Raw genomic sequence first — 16882 nt, forward strand, 5'->3', positions numbered from 1 at the left:
TCGCTGGATTCACACAGAAAATAAATGCGGGTGTTCGGGGATGCGAGAGGAAAAAATGAAGATGAAAAGTAGATATATTTTTTATTCATGACCTGGAAGTATTTATTTAGCGAGCGTCAGTAAAAGGTCAACTGTACAGAACACCGTTAGTCTACGTTACTTTAAAATGTGTCACGAGGGGGACTTTAATATTTACTGCAGTCTGTGTAATTGTCACAAAAAGCAGGAAGCTTCACGTAAAGTTCAGTGTTTCAGTGTTTTTTTCGTTTTCGCTCACTAACCGTGCTCTGATTGGCTCTCGTCTTGGCTTGTAGCTCCTCCCCCTCCAAAACGAGCCCCCAGCACCTCGTTGACACTCCGATCCAAGTCCATGACCGCTGACCTGGAGGACATAGGTAACACACACACACACACACACACACACACACACTCACGCACACACACTTCAGAGTTGAGTCAAACTGTAGGAGTGTGTGTTGTTGACCTGTGTTCTGTCTGCAGCCAGGAGGAGACGCTTCGGTGAGTCACATCTGATGACGTCATAGTTGTGGCTTTTGTGTCTTTTATTTGTTGTTGTGATGTAACACTGCGGTGGCAATAATGTTGCTCTCATGGCATGATGTCATGTAATGTGTCAGTGATGTCACAGCCAGGGCCGTCGCTAACCCTAAAAGGTCCTCCTTGCACACCGAGTCAGAAACGGACCTTGAAAAATACTTTTTCCATCTGCAGTTAAAAAAAAAGCTACCTCAGCATTTCTAAAATCTTGGCTACGGCCCTGCTGACTCACGTTGTGATGTCATGTTGTTGTTGTTGTTGTGGTCGTGTTGTGATGTCATCATTCTGTGAATCACTATGTTTTTTGTTGTTGGTTTATCTTGTTTTTTGTTTTTTTTAATCATGTCTCCTCCCTCCAGAGAAACTGGATGAGATGTTGGCCGGGGGTCAACAGGAAGTAGTTCTAAGGGCCCGTCCGTCAGACGACTTCAGAGCGGCGACGGTGAAACAGAGACCGACCAGCCGGCGAATCACGCAGGCAGAGATTAACGTAAGACTACGTTAGAGTACCTCACACAGTAGACAAGTATTAAAAGGGCAGTAACGATCCTAAAATAAGACCGATATTAACGACTCTCGGAGATATGATTCCTGTAAGGCAGGGTTGTCAAACTCATTTTCTTTTTTTGTGTATTTATTTTGATTGTTTTCGTAACAAAGAAGTAGAAACATAATAACAATAGTTGGTGGTGCTACACAAGACAGTACAGGTTACTTGACATAAGACAAAGGTAATGGCACAGCGACAGGGTAGCACAAGTTCAGTTTTTAGACATTAAATCGAGAAAAGGTTGCCAGATTTCAAAAGAAAATTCCTCTTAAGCAGACATGATGTACCTGGTTTTCTCCAAGTTTAAGACATTTCCCAGCTCTCTCAACCATATTTCAAGTATAGGAGACCTTTGAGATTTCCAAGATTGTAAAATCAGCTTTCTGGCTAATGTTGAAAGGGAAATAGCCTTGGCTTCACCACTACTCTTCACACTATCTGGATTGGCCACTCCGAACAATACGGTGAATGGGTCTGGGTTACATGGATGATTAAAGGCCTTGGTGAAAAACTCAACCAAGGAGCCCCAGAATGATTGTAGCTTATGACATGACCAGAATAAGTGGGATAGTGTTCCTTCTTCACTCCGACACTTAATACATTGGGATGACACCTCCGGAAATATTTTCTGCAATCTGGAGGGAGAATAGTCTAGTCTATGTACTGTCAAACTCATTTTCCCAGAGGGCCACAGTGGAAAAAGAGAATCACACCAAGGGCCAGACATGCAGAGTTTCTTGATGTGCATGTCACTTTTTTTTTAAACATTTTGGTAGCTTTTTTCCAAATTTTTATTGTTTTTGTTCCAACCTTTTAGTGGCTTTCTCAGACATTTGTCACCTTTTTTGTAAATTTGTTGCTTTTTGTCACATTTGTTGTTGACATGAAGCCATACAAGTCACAAAAAGAGTTCCTTAGCCATCATAGAGTTTAGCAAATCAAGAAATACTATTGTTTTAACAACAAGCTGTTTCACAGCCTGAATATCCAATCCAATCCAATCCACTTTATTTATATAGCACGATTTTAACAAACACAAGGTTTCCAAAGTGCTGCACAAAAAAATAAAACAGAATAAATAGATAACAGAGCACAGAGGTACCCAATATAAAGATAAATGCAATAAAAATTAAAATTAAATTAAATAAGTAGAATAAATAAAAACTAAAATGCACTGTCTTTAATTAAAATAAGCAAGTATACACATAAGATCAACACTCTACCTGGTGTTAAAAGACAAAGAAAAGATGTGGGTTTTAAGAAGAGTTTTAGAGAGGAGAGAGGAGAGGAGAGGAGGCCTGTCTAATGTGCAGAGGCAGTCCATTCCAAAGTTTTGGAGCTGCAACGGCAGACGCTCGATCCCCTCTGAGCTTAAGCCTAGCTTTAGGCACCATCAGGAGCAGCTGGTCAGCTGACCTGAGAGATCAAGAATATGAAAACTCTCTCTCTGCTTCTGTGGGAATTTCTGAGTCTGCAGTCTGCTTTGAATGTCAGGTAATTGCAGTTTAAAAAACACTTTCCTGTGTTTTTGGTTTGGCGCACAACTAGGCGAGCCAAAATCTATTGTGAACCCAAATTGATATACGGGCCGGATCTAAATCTGCAAGGGGCCAGATTTGGCCCACGGGCCTTGAGTTTGACACATGTGCTGTAAGGGATAGTTCTGCGTTAAAGGGTCAAGTCTGCGCACGATATAAGAAAAATGATCTGGCTTGAGTTCACACGTTATGACGGGGATTACTTTTCATCATTACAAATCCTCAGTTAAGATGAGCAACAAAAATCAGTTTTTTTGGACCAAGTGTGTGTTTGTGTCTGCAGTCGTTGTTTGAGCGTCAGGGTCTGGTGCCCCCCTCGGCTCCAGAGAAAAGCACCATGGCTTTACCCCGAGGAATGTCCAGAACCAAGAGCTTTGGTGAGAGACACACACACACACACACACACACACACACGTTGTTGTACATACTGTATTGGGGTGTCAGGATTTTGATCTAAATCCAAAGCAGGATTGACGATTCCCCCAGTATTTCTCTCTCCACCCCCGCCTACTTGCGCACGTCTGAAGTAAAAACAACAACAGACACAGCGTAGCTTACCGGCTGGTAGCATGCAGCTAAAGACACAGGGTAACGTTAGCTTAGCGGTAGCCTGCAGCTGCACTTTTCCAGACACCATGGGTACTGCTGGAGAAGACGGAGAAACAACAGAACTGGAAAATCCTCCTACTTCCCTGAAGTTACCGGTGTGGCAACATTTTGCCTTTCCCGTGAGTTATAAAAAACAAACAACGAAGGTAAAGCACGGTGGTGTCACTGCCCGATGTGAGTCGAGTGCAGATGTGAGTCGTGCATGCTCAGATTTGAACGGTTTACGGCATAAAGTGTCATACTGAAATTTGTGAAATCCATAAAATAATAAACTTTTCTCTTTACATACAAAAACAGAAGATGGTAATCATTTCAAAAACGTTGTAGCTCTATGATTGTTTGATTGCTAACGTTAGCTCAAAACGCCATTCAAGTGACCGCCTTTGTTGTGTTTGATTGCTAACTCGTAGCTAGCAGCGAACGAATTTCGTTGTAGGTCAATTTTTACTGTATTGACATTACAGAAGTCTCTCGTTAGCATCTTGTAGGCTACTTGTCGCAAAGTGACAAAAATATTAATCAAATCGTGGATTTGGAGAATCGCGACACCCCTAAATACTGTATTCTCAAAGTCACAAAGTTTGGGCTACATTTTTGTGGTATGTGTATAGTTTGAAGTGTTGGGTACCTTAATTTTAACGTCTCCATGGTTACCACGGCAGGCACACCTGATGACGACAGGATCACCGCTCTGATCAACGAAAGTCGGTTTCCTCGGAGCTCTTCCCTGACGGACAGCTTCATCCCTCCTCCTCCTCAGATGGCTCCGCCCCCTCCTCCCTCCGCCTCCTCCTCCACCTCCTCTCTCTTCCTCCTGGACTCCGGCCCCCCTCCTTCCTTCCTCCCCCCTCCTCCCCCGGCCAGAGGGGAGGGGCTAACCCGCTCCAGCTTCAAGCCGGGGGCGGAGCCGAGGCTCCAGGAGCTCTCCGATTCGCCGACGCGGAGCCACGCCCACGCCGAGCGCCAGAGGAAGGCGAGGTCGATGATCATCCTGCAGGACACGCCGCCGCAGCTGCAGCCTGACGCGCACGCCGCGGCCGCCACGCACTCGCTGCACACCGCCACGCACACCGCCACGCACACGCTTCACACCGCCACGCACACATCCACGCTGTCTCTCCACAGCACCAGCCCGGCCCTCGGCCACTCACCGCTATCGCGCCGCCGGGGACGGGCAATAGAAAACCCTTACGCGAACGTGGGACAGCAGGCTCCGCCCTCCAAGCCGCAGAGGAGGAAGTCACCTTTGTTGAAACAACTTCCTGTAGAGGAGCAGGGTCAGGATCGCTCACACTTGTCTTTTCTCATTTCTAACGAGTTATATTTGTGTCTAATTTCCTGATGCATGATGGGAAGTTTTGCGCACAAACTAAAATGTATTCTGTGGTCAATGCATTTAGTTTTGTCAAAGTCAGTCTGTACTTTGCTAAGTTCCTGTTTTGGTTGGCAGCTACACCGCCTCTAGTGGAAAAAAACTCTGCAGAAAAGCGCCCTACATGATTTGCATTTCTCCCCCATTGTCCAATCAGATTAATTGAGAGGCGGGCCTTCTGTGGTGGTGAATGTGGTTGCCTTGCAATTGTAGTCTTCAACAAAAAAAGTCTCTGTGGTGCAAAAAGCACTCCGTCTGATTGAGGCCATTCTCCAAGTGCTTCCAGAGTGACCAATTACCTAAGAATGATCAATTTAAAGACAATCAGAAAATACCAACTTCAATTCTCCTATTGACTCTGAATTGAAGCACACTGTAAAATGGTAAATCTGGTAAAACTTGGAAGCACACAGAAAAGTACTTTTAAGGCCGGTTACACACTGGCTGCGTGGCGTGATCGTGGCGTTTCTGTTGCGTGTCAGATGCATGGATTTCATGTTTCATGTCTCATGGTGTCCTCACACACCAGAAACGTGTCTGACGCGGCGCTGCTGCTGCTGCTAGCCTTGTCTGGACACATGGATGTTTCCCATTGATAAAATGAAATATCGGGTTAAACATAAATATATACTGATTTGATTATAATCAGTATAATTATATCAAAACCTCAAACATCAACATGTCATTTATTAATATGTATTCGTGTCTAAACGACATATAAACATCTTCTCCTGTTCTATTTTGCCTGGAAACGCTTCCAACAACGCTTGCGTGTCGTGTGAAAAATAGGCGTCAGTCCTATTTCCAACATGCACGAGATGCGAGACGTGCGTGTCACGCAGGAAGTGTGTACGCTCTAACCTGTTACCATGGGAGCCGATATATAAACGTCCACGCCACGCAGCTGACACGCTCGCGCCACGCAGCCAGTGTGTAACCGGCCTAAGAGGTTATTAGTGTGAGCTGATGTGGATCGTAGCAGACAAGCAAATCACTACATTGAGTTCAGAATTTAATCTGATTGCTGCTTCTTCATGTGCTTGCTAAAAACAATATTGTGCTCTCAAATTGTCCCTTCACCAGCTCAGGATTGAGACACTAATATAATGCTGTAGACCCCTAATGTCACTCCTACCCGTCTCACTCCTTGTGTGTTTTCTTCTTCTTCTTCTAGGACTTGGAATCAGAGATCAAGATTTGCTGAGAGTAGACGGAGGCGGCAGCCCCAGCAGGGCCGAGCTGTACCAGCAGCAGGTTCTCTCAGAGCGCGCTCGGGTTCAGGGTCGCAGGTCGTCTCTCTTCCTGTCTGTGGAGGGAGCCGGGTCCGAGAACCAGGTGCCCCTCCTCACTCAGAGCCACTCGATGGACGACCTCGGCGAGCTTCCCCCTCCAGCTCCGGTCCTGTCGCCCTCACCGACGCCTCACACCTTCCTCCACCCGCTGACGGGGAAACCTCTAGGTCAGTCTGAGTCTGGATGCATTCTGTATCACAATGGATCTTTTTCACAGCAGACATGTTGACTTGTTATAGTAGGAGAAGCACAGCTGAAATTAATAACCTTAACGATGGCTCAATTCCATCAAGTGTCCCAGGAAGAGATTTCAGTGAGTCAGCATGAACAATACCAGGACCTCTCCTAAGTGGAATGCAGCCATCAGTAATGGTTTAATACCAGGACCTCTCCTAAGTGGAATGCAGCCATCAGTAATGGTTTAATACCAGGGTCTCTCCTAAGTGGAATGCAGCCATCAGTAATGGTTTAATACCAGGGCCTCTCCTAAGTGGAATGCAGCCATCAGTAATGGTTTAATACCAGGACCTCTCCTAAGTGGAATGCAGCCATCAGTAATGGGTTTGAATACACCTGTGCTTTTCCTACTATGACATGTCAACATGTCTGCCGTGAAAAAGGTCTATAGCAAAGTTACAATAATCAATTCTGGTAATTAGAGCATTAACGTTTATCCAAATCACAGAATTATAAAAACAATGTAAATTTTTTTCTATAAAAAGGTTTAGAAACAAAACAAGAATGTACTGCTTAGCAAAAGTAAAGCCCAGTTTACACGAATACGCTCGCGGGTGAAAACGACTAAATATTTTATGAGATGTGCCTTTCGTTTAGACGGCGACGGCATCCACCGTCGCATTCCTGTCTAAAGGGTACAAACACTCTGTGTGTGTGTGTGTGTGTGTGTGTGTGTGTGTGTGTGTGTGTGTGTGTGTGTGTGTATGTGTGCGCACGTCGTGTGTGTGTGTGTGTGTGTGTGTTTGTGCGCATTGTTTGGAGCAATAACTCCACCTGGAGAGGATGTCAGGATGACAGAATCAGCATATATACTGTATATATTAATTCTTTTACAGTTGTTCAGCGGTGTTGTGCAGAATTTAGCCGGCAGTTTTTCCGCTTGGAGTGGAGATGTGTTAACATTCTGAGTTTCATTTAAATTAGTTTAAAATACTGCGGAAAATACTGCATCTCCAGATTCCGTGTGACCCTGACAATAATTATAGTCATAAAAAGAGCATAAAATCTGTCCATACTAAAACTTTACAACTGTAAACCTCTCTTCTCGCCTCAGACCCCTCGTCTCCACTCGCCCTGGCTCTCGCTGCACGAGAACGAGCGCTCACTGCCCGCACGCCGAGCCCCGAGCCTCGACTGAAACACGCATCTGCCTCCACCACGCCCATCCCCACTCCAGCCGCAAGCCCCGAGGGGAGACACAAGCGCACCCCTATCCCCACCCCGCAGGGCAGCCCCGAGCCGCGGTCCAAACGCGCCACTCCTCAGACAAGCCCCGAGCAGCGAACCAAGCGCACCACTCCCCAGACCAGTCCCGAGCTGAGGCACAAACGCATAACCCCGCCAATATTCCCTGACGGACAAGTGGAGCGTCCCGAAACGGAGGGAGGAGTGACATCACCTGCCGCCCCCTCCCCTGAGCGCTGGAGACCCAGCCCCTTGCCAGCGCTGGCCAATGAGAGCCACCCTGCTCTGATTGACAGGCGCAGAAGCCTCACAGTGGGCAGCTCAGAGGAGGAGGGCGGGGCTTACACAGTCACACTCCCACCGGCGCTGCTTTCGTCCAGCGATGAGGAGACGAGGGAGGAGCTGCGCAGAATCGGCCTGGTGACTCCACCCGCTGCTTTCGCCACTCCTCCCGCCCTTCCTCCCCCATCATCCCTTATACTGTTGCCACGGCGAGGAGGGGAGGGAGGAGGAGGAGGAGGAGGAGAGAGCGGTCCTGAGTCTATGGGTCGACGAGCAGATGAGGAGGAAGGAGGTGACGAACGGCTCCACGACAGCTCGTCCTCCCCCAGCTCGCTCCCTCCCTCCATCACCTTGGCCTCCCCTCCCGCTCCCTCCTCCCCCTCCTCCCCTCCCGCTGCTCACCCTTCTCCCTCCTCCCCAGCCACCTCGCCAATCGGTCTCAAGCCACGCCTTCGTTCGCCCATCGGGCGCGGCCGATCCGCGCTCCGGGATCCGCTGCTGAAGCAGTCGTCGGACAGCGAGCTCCTCCCGTCTGCCGCGTCCTGCTCCTCCCCCTCCTCCCCCCTCTGCTCCTCCCCCACCGGCGGCGGCGGCCGGCAGCCTCGCTATCTGTTCCAGAGGAGGTCCAAGCTGTGGGGGGGCGGGGACGACCGCGAGGAGAGGCGGGGCTTCAGCCCGGACGAAGGGGGACGTCCGGCGGCGCTGGGAGGTCAGGGGGCGGGCTCAGCCGCGGATCTGACCAATCGGTCGGCCTCAGCGCTGGAGCTGAGCGGCAGGGCGGGGTCCGGACTGGATCTGGCCAATCGGCTGCAGCTGCTCAACAAAGACAGTCACTCGCTGGGGGAGGAGCCAAGTCCCCTCGATCCGGGCCGCAGGTCGCCAGTAGGAGGCGCCAGGTACTACAAACTGCCTTTTTTACTGTAAATACTGCAGTACTACTGACCTCACAGTACTACCGTGTGTGTGTGTGTGTGTGTGTGTGTGTGTGTGTGTGTGTGTGTGTGTGTCATTGTGTGTATCATTCTTGACTTTATCCATTTAAATGTGTGTGTGTGTGTGTGTGTCATTGTGTGTATCATTCTTGACTTTATCCATTTAAATGTGTGTGTGTGTGTGTTTGTGTCATTCAGGGTTCATACGTTTTGAAAAAACCTGGAAAAGTCACGGAATTATTTTTAACACAGAATAATAACATGTCATTAATAAATGTATTTTCAGGTCGTCTTAACCTCAACGTATTCGGGGAGCGATATTAAGAATCCATCTATGAACCACAGACATTATCATTCATGTTGTAGTTAAACCTATGAGGGTCAACTTTAACACAGATTGTATAATGTCGACTGACATTTTCAGGAACACATAGTCATGGAAATTTGCCAAAAAGTCATGAAAAAGTATTGGTTAAAATGCGTATGAATCCTGACTGCCTTTTTACTGTAAATACTGCAGTACTACTGACCTCACAGTACTACCGTGTGTGCGGTGGTTGTAACAGACTCTGTTGTTTGTGTTGTTCCAGATGTTTGGACAGTGGAGAGAGTAAATCGTAGGTTTTTATCTCTGGTAAACATTTCTCGTTATCGCTAAGAGATGATTTTTTTATTGATTCGCTAACAGCTAACTAACACGCACCTTCTTCACCGATGACTAACTACTAAATGTTGAAAAGAAATGACTGTCCTATCTGTCTTTTGAATAAAAGCTTGGAATGGACCATTTGCTTAACAACTCTGCCAAAATAATAGCTTACCAACCATAACAAGGCCAGTCAAGCTTTGTATTTCTTGGCATGCGGTATGCACGCGCCAAACGTAAGAGCGGTTTCCTTTCCAAAACCAAAAATATATGAGCAAAAGTGCAAGGAATGGGAATAGAAACAGGAAGCAGATTGTCTGACGTTACCCTGTGGTTGAGAACCATCGATGTGTAAGTTGAAAATAATTTGGAGAAAGAACAGTGGGGAAAAGTAAGAGCAGGGAGTTATTAGCTTGAAACGATGACGAGGTGTAACTGTTACTGAAAGGTGTGTAAGCTACCTAACCGATAAGACGTTTCCAATAGTCTCCGTTTTAGGGGCTCGGAAACACCGGAGTAGTGTGGATGCAATGCATAAACTTCTTAAAAGAGATTTGTTTTTAAAAGAAAACATCGTAGTGAAGAAGTGAAGTGAAGTGAAGACTGAGGGGAGCGAGGCTTAGCTTAACTCCATGTAGACACATCAACCAGTCCTTCCAGAAAAATGTGGAGTTTTTTTGTGATTGTTGCGGGCAAAAATCCTTGATTATGCGGCACGTTTTCTTAAAAAAATGCAATGGAATATTGCTATATGATATTTATGCAATTTTATGCGATGAAATTGCGGGAATTTGCAAAAATTGCAGAAAAAACAGTGATCCCCCCCCCCCAACACCCTGCTTTTCGATGTTCACGTCGCGTAATTACGTCACTTCATAACGTCACTTCATACCGTTCCCATGGCAACAGGGGAAAATGGCTGCTCTTGTGTGAAGTAAACACAACATTTTTCAACTTTCTGCTAAGATATATTATGGGACTTTTTTTGCAACGAAAATGCGGGGATTATGAAATCATGCAAGCCTCGCAAGGCAATTTATGCGGCGAAAGTGGGCGTATTTGAAAAAACTTCTTAAAAGAGATTTGTTTTTAAAAGAAAACATCGTAGTGAAGATGTAGCCTGAGGGGAGCGAGGCTTAGCTTAACTCCATGTAGACACATCAACCAGTCCTTCCAGAAAAATGTGGAGTTTTTTTTGTGATTGTTGCGGGCAAAAATCCTTGATTATGCAGCACATTTTCTTAAAAAATGCGATGGAATATTCTATATGATATTTATGCAATTTTATGCGATGAAATTGCAGAAAAAACAGTGATCCCCCAACACCCTGCTTTTCGATGTTCACGTAATTACGTCACTTTATAACGTCACTTTATAACGTCACTTCATAACGTTCCCATGGCAACAGGGGAAAATGGCTGCTCTCGTGTGAAGTAAACGCAACATTTTTCAACTTTCTGCTAAGATATATTATGGGACTTTTTGTTGCAACGAAAATGCGGGGATTATGAAATCATGCAAGCACCACATATTTTGTGCGGAAATCAGCAATTTATGCGGTGAAAGTGGGCGTATTTGAAAAAACACACACCCCCACATAAATATGCAGACTTTGGCTGATTATGCGTTGAATTATGCGATCGCATAATCACGTTTTTCTGGAGGGACTGATCAACTGATGTTTATGTCATTCACGTACCGTTTAATGTGTTGCAGGTTGTTCTCCAGTCTTGGGGAACTCCACACTATCTCCCAGCGAGGATTTGGCGCCAGCTACACAGTCCGACCAGGAAGCCGCTACCCTGTAACCCGCCGGAGCCCCTCCCCCTCTCCCTCCCCATCCGATAGGTCAATAGGGCTCGCCTCCTCCCCCACCACCTGCCCTGAAAGGCCAGATCTGAGCTCGGGTCGCAGTCTAACCATCCTAAAGTCGTCCAGTCTCAGCCTCCCCTCGGAACCGAAGGAGGTTCGGTTTGTGATGCGAAGCGCCAGCGCACGAACCAGGTCTCGTTCGCCCTCTCCTTCGCCCCACGCCTCTCCCTGCCCCTCCCCGGTCCTCAGCGGGCCCCTGTTGGCCCTTCGGCCATGGAGGCAGCGGCCCCTTAACTTGTGGAATAAATATGACGTGGGCGACTGGCTGGAGAGCGTGGGCCTGGCCGAACACCGCCAGCGCTTCCAGGAGCACGAAATCGAAGGCTCCCATCTGCCCGCTCTCACCAAGGAGGACTACGTGGAGCTGGGCGTCACCAGACTGGGACACCGAATCAACATCGAGAGGGCGCTCAGACAGCTGCTGGATGGTTCCACTTGACCCCTGACCTCTGGACATCCTGTGACCTCATAACCTCTGGTCAGACACTAGGCCATCTCTCTTTGACTAGAATATCTTAGCAGTGACTGAATCTTTAGACCTTTTTACCAACGTGGAGCCCAGCTATCTGAGTGACCTCGAAGACATTTTGGCTTGTCAGCTCTTTGATCAACCCAAACCAACTGGTAGCACCAAGACCGTGTCCAGTATTTAACTTTAGTTTACAGTTTAGACCTACAAGATTTAGTTTGCCCTCTGTTAACATCTAGTGCCTCCTAGTTAAGCCATAAAAGCCCTCTACCAAATTTGTAATTCCTCTATTTAAAAGACAAAAAATTGGAAAAGATTTTTCCGAGCGTTATCCTGGTTGCTCTGTAGTAGGCTGAGTTTTCAGTGCAAGTCAAACAATGCACAGAACATGGCTATGATTTGCAATAGAGAGACCAGCTGTACGGCATGCACTGCACTTATTTTCCGCCAGGTTTTGCAGGAAAAGTTCAAGAACATTGAACTTTACATCTCCAACACAAAGGTTCGATTCTGGCATTAACGGGAGATTTAAGTAAAGGCAACAATTGACAGGAGAGAACAATGTTTATTTCACACTACATGGCACAAACTATTTTCTCGAAGCGAATATTTGCGTCGTGGGAACATATTGGGAATATTTGCGTGTAATCGCGTTACAGTTCTGCCCGCAAGACGACAAGCAAATAATGTTCGCCTCTTTGTCTAATTCGCTTTGTGCGTCGGGCGATAGGAACAAATCCCGACAGATCAATTTCTGGCAGTATATCAATATAAAATCCAATATTAACGCTATAAATGACTCTCCAACACCCAAAGATATTAATTTTACTATAGTAGAAGACTAACAAAACAAGCAAATGTTCATATTTGAGAAGCTGTGAGCATGTTAATCTACTTTGTGTCCATTCATTAACAGATTACTATACTAAGCTAATCACAGCTGGACACAGAGCTGTTCTGCTGATCCCAACAGCGGAGACATTGATCAAAGAGCTGACAAACCAATTACTAATATAATGAGACGGGTTGTTTTCCTCGTGCCACCCTGCTTCCCCAGACGAGTTTAGCTGGGCGATTAGCGAGCTCCTGGGAGTCTCAACCTTAACAACAACAACAACAACAACAATGGGAGATTAGCTGAGGACATTTCTCCGTCTTTCTTGTGACTTAGCTTCTTTTTTCTTCTTTTTTTTTTTAAATATCACTCATGAAGAATTTGTTTGTTTCTTTTGAGTTCATATCTTAAAGGAATACACCACCGTTTGTTGAAATAGTTCTTATCACGGTCTCCCCTGGCTGTAGATAGGTGGGCCAACGCATTTTTTTGTCTCAGTGCAAGTAATTAGGTTGTTTTTTTGTCTTTTGTTGGCTCACTTTTAGTCACAACATGCTAACCGGCAACATAGGATTCCATTCACTACGCTAAGCTAACTAGCGGCGGGGCTGCCGGTGTTGCACCGGACTAAAACGATGCATGCACAAAAGATGCGTTGGCCCACCTATCTACAGCTAGAGGAGACCCCACCTATCTACAGCTAGGGGAGACCCCACCTATCTACAGCTAGAGGAGACCCCACCTATCTACAGCTAGAGGAGACCCCACCTATCTACAGCTAGGGGAGACCCCACCTATCTACAGCTAGAGGAGACCCCACCTATCTACAGCTAGAGGAGACCTCACCTATCTACAGCTAGAGGAGACCCCACCTATCTACAGCTAGGGGAGACCCCACCTATCTACAGCTAGAGGAGACCCCACCTATCTACAGCTAGAGGAGACCCCACCTATCTACAGCTAGAGGAGACCCCACCTATCTACAGCTAGAGGAGACCCCACCTATCTACAGCTAGGGGAGACCCCACCTATCTACAGCTAGAGGAGACCCCACCTATCTACAGCTAGGGGAGACCCCACTATCTACAGCTAGAGGAGACCCCACCTATCTACAGCTAGGGGAGACCCCACTATCTACAGCTAGAGGAGACCCCACCTATCTACAGCTAGAGGAGACCCCACCTATCTACAGCTAGAGGAGACCTCACCTATCTACAGCTAGAGGAGACCCCACCTATCTACAGCTAGAGGAGACCCCACCTATCTACAGCTAGAGGAGACCCCACCTATCTACAGCTAGAGGAGACCCCACCTATCTACAGCTAGAGGAGACCGTGATGAGCCCTATTTCAACAAACGGTGGCGTATCCCTTTAACACCGATCATTTAGAATTTATGAATAACAAGTAATAATAATGTGGTGGTGGTGACTTAACAGAGTTTATAATAGTTTGGAAAATGATTTTTGAGTTCCTTATGATTTGACAAGGAGTTGAATTTCAAAGGTCGTTTCGGTGACGTTTTTGAAATCCATAATGATTTGTCAATGAGTGTGACTTTGTGCTGATGTGCCGTGTGTTTCAGGGAGAGCTGCAGCGGAGCTCCAACTGTAAACCTCTCTGGTTTCTAACCTGCTTATCGAGGGCTTACTGTACATGGTGCTATCTGTTTAAAGCCATCTGTACAGAAAATACCTTCCTCCTTCCCCTCCTAGACCTTCCTTACACTGACATACCAAACTCTTAACTCTATTATTCCTAAACTAACCGATCAAGTGTGGCTGTACCTGCCATAACCATCTCGCAGTAATGGTAACTCACCAGGAACAGGCCATAGATGGAGTTTCCTCCCTGCCATATTGGGGATTTATTCCCTGCCATACGTGGAGTTTCCTCCAGAACATTAATAGAGTAAATAGTTTTAAAACAGGCAAGTTGCCTAATTACAGTTTACCGTGCAATCATGTGAAGTCCAAAAAATGTGTTTGATAGGGATGCTAATTTAGAGGGTTTTTTTCTGACCGATGGCCGACCCTCGTCAACCAATCATTAACCGAAAATTCAATTTCAATTTAATTGTATTTATGGTGTCAAATCACAACAGGAGTTATCTCAGGACATTTTACAGATAGAGCAGGTCTAGACCACACTCTATAATTAACAACCCCCCCCCAGAACAAGCATTTGGTGCAACAATGGCGAGGAAAAAACTTCCTTTAAACAGGCAAGACAACAGACAAGCAGGCAACGAGTCCCAGTTCACCCGTCCGGGATGCTCGGACATACTTTGCGCGCTCTGCATCCGTGGACATCTGCGGACTTGTACCGGTTGCGCAGCCACGCTGTTTTACTTGTAGCGGAGTATTTTCATAGTGTGGTATTAGTACTTAAAGGATCTGAATACTTCTTCCACCTCTGCAGGCTAGTAACTAATCTATGCAGCAGAGTTTAACTGCCGCTAAAACCACAAAGTATCAATTCTATTTGATGACATTTCTACATTTGCACAATAGATGAGATACAGTCTGTAAAAAAAAGGTGGTGTATTTCTTCACTTTAACTAGCCGAGTTAATAACACCTGAATAATCACAAACTGTTGACTTCAACTAGGCTTTGACTCCCTCTTTTCTAAATAACTTCACACAGTAAATTCACACTAATTTGACCTGACTACATAATTCATCTGACAAGTTACAGTCTCTCCTCTTTAATCCCCTCTGAAGCACAATCAATGTTCCAGTGCCTGTTTCCACAACAACAAATCTACTGCGTTTATATCACTTTGTATTTCCAGCTGAAGTACCTAAACACGAGCTGAACCACAATCATGAATCCCAAAGTTGTACAAGTTCACGGTGCCCTTTTATGTGAAAAAGTTTTATGCACAGAGGTATAAAATGTATAGTCTATGTACAGCACATTACAGTAGACTTTATAGTCTGTATAATATATATTATGGTAGAATAATGTAGCTATAGTGTAATATATAAAGTAAAGTAGACAATAAAATGTATACAGTAATATTTTGGTAGGCTGTACTCTATAAAGTCTTAGCTGTATGTGATATTCAGCCTTTGTAAACAGTCACCATCAGCTGTTTGACTTTAAGGAGTGACTGAACTCTCAACCCACTTGAATGAGTTTATGAATTACATCTAACTTAATCACACTATCCATTTCTTCTAGTCGCCAGTCTGTAGTCCCAGTAGTTAACACCCTTGAAATATTTGATAGATCTGATTAAACACGCTCATGTTAACGTTCGAGATATGCTCGAAAACAAACTACTTTGTACGAAGTACTGTTGGTCCACTACTAGGCAAGCTGCGACGAATCGTACGTAGAGAAGTTCTTACTTTGCTCACCTCGGTTTTCCAGGCCAAACGCTGCGTGAAGTAAGCATCAGAGTCACATTGTTGGTTTGGGAAAGTTACAAAAATCGGAGGGGGCCTTCTATTTTTGGCATTTGGTTGCCAATGTCTAAGTGTGACAGCCCCTAAAGCTAATGATGTGCTCAGTCTTCACTGCCGTCATCTTCAGAAACAGATGTGAGGCTATCATAGGCCCACATGTTAGGTAGAAAACATGCTTAAATACACATTCAAACATGCACAGTTTCACATATAGTAAAAAAGGTGATGCATTTAAGATGCTTGCTCCTTCACATACATTCTCTAACATCAAAACATGCATTACATTTTCCTATGGGGACATGCATAGATTAAACAAAAATACAGAGCAGCACTTAAACTCACAAAAATAAACACTGAACATTTAACTAGGAAAGAAGAACATTGCAAACATTAATATGAAGTGCCATATCTTTAAAATACATCAGCCGAATAGCTCCGCCTTTCGCCCTCTTACACTCCGTGGCACCGTGACGAATGCCAGGGGGAGATTACTCGCGACTGCCGGCAGATTTAGGACACGTAACGGAGTCTCCAAAGGAAGTTTAAAAGAGAATTTAAACGACAATGCGACAGGCAAAAGCAACAAGACCAAAGTTAATATTGGAGTGGAAGGAACGCTCACGGACGAAATAATACGGCCACCATAGGAGTTAAAACGCGCTGGGAATGGGAGGGGCTAGAAATGAATATTCAGTTGTTTGTCATATACAATTTCACCGCTAGTTGGGAGAAATTCTTACACGACGTAGCTTTAAGTAGCCTTCCACACTGGACCGTACCAATACAAAATTGAAAGGGAACTCTTGAGCGCGCAGACCTCCACTAAAGGCCACGCCCTATCTAGATTGTTAGCGAAAGTGAAAAATTGTTTGTGTATCTGCTCTGTGATTTGGATCCACTCCAAAATTGAATGGGTTCTTTCGTGGCCCATGCTACACCTTTCCACCAACGATCATGAACATCGGGCCTGTTGTTTTTCCGTAATCTTGATCTTGCTGACAGACAATCAGACAAACCAAACCGAAGACCTCCTCGGCGGAGGTAACCAGTGGAAACGTTACACCACAAAACATCTTTTTAGTAATTCATCTT

General features: G+C 45.6%; 1 protein-coding gene across 4 annotated transcripts in view; it reads left to right on the forward strand.

Moving 5' to 3' along the window:
* shank3b (SH3 and multiple ankyrin repeat domains 3b) overlaps positions 1-12858 on the forward strand; it is a 79932-nt gene extending 67074 nt beyond the window's left edge. The window contains exons 20-28 of one of the 4 annotated variants that reach the window (XM_039792204.1): positions 315-395; positions 502-519; positions 918-1048; positions 2930-3023; positions 3918-4532; positions 5802-6086; positions 7211-8519; positions 9146-9172; positions 10918-12858. In XM_039792204.1, coding sequence (XP_039648138.1) covers positions 315-395; positions 502-519; positions 918-1048; positions 2930-3023; positions 3918-4532; positions 5802-6086; positions 7211-8519; positions 9146-9172; positions 10918-11512 — 3155 coding nt within the window. In that variant the 3' untranslated portion in view covers positions 11513-12858. The remainder of the gene's footprint in view (positions 1-314; positions 396-501; positions 520-917; positions 1049-2929; positions 3024-3917; positions 4533-5801; positions 6087-7210; positions 8520-9145; positions 9173-10917) is intronic. The other 3 variants (XM_039792205.1, XM_039792207.1, XM_039792206.1) reach the window with 3 other exon arrangements.
* Positions 12859-16882: the final 4024 nt, after the last annotated feature.

Source organism: Perca fluviatilis, chromosome 23 (genome assembly GCF_010015445.1).
Source record: "Perca fluviatilis chromosome 23, GENO_Pfluv_1.0, whole genome shotgun sequence".
NCBI lineage: Eukaryota > Metazoa > Chordata > Actinopteri > Perciformes > Percidae > Perca > Perca fluviatilis.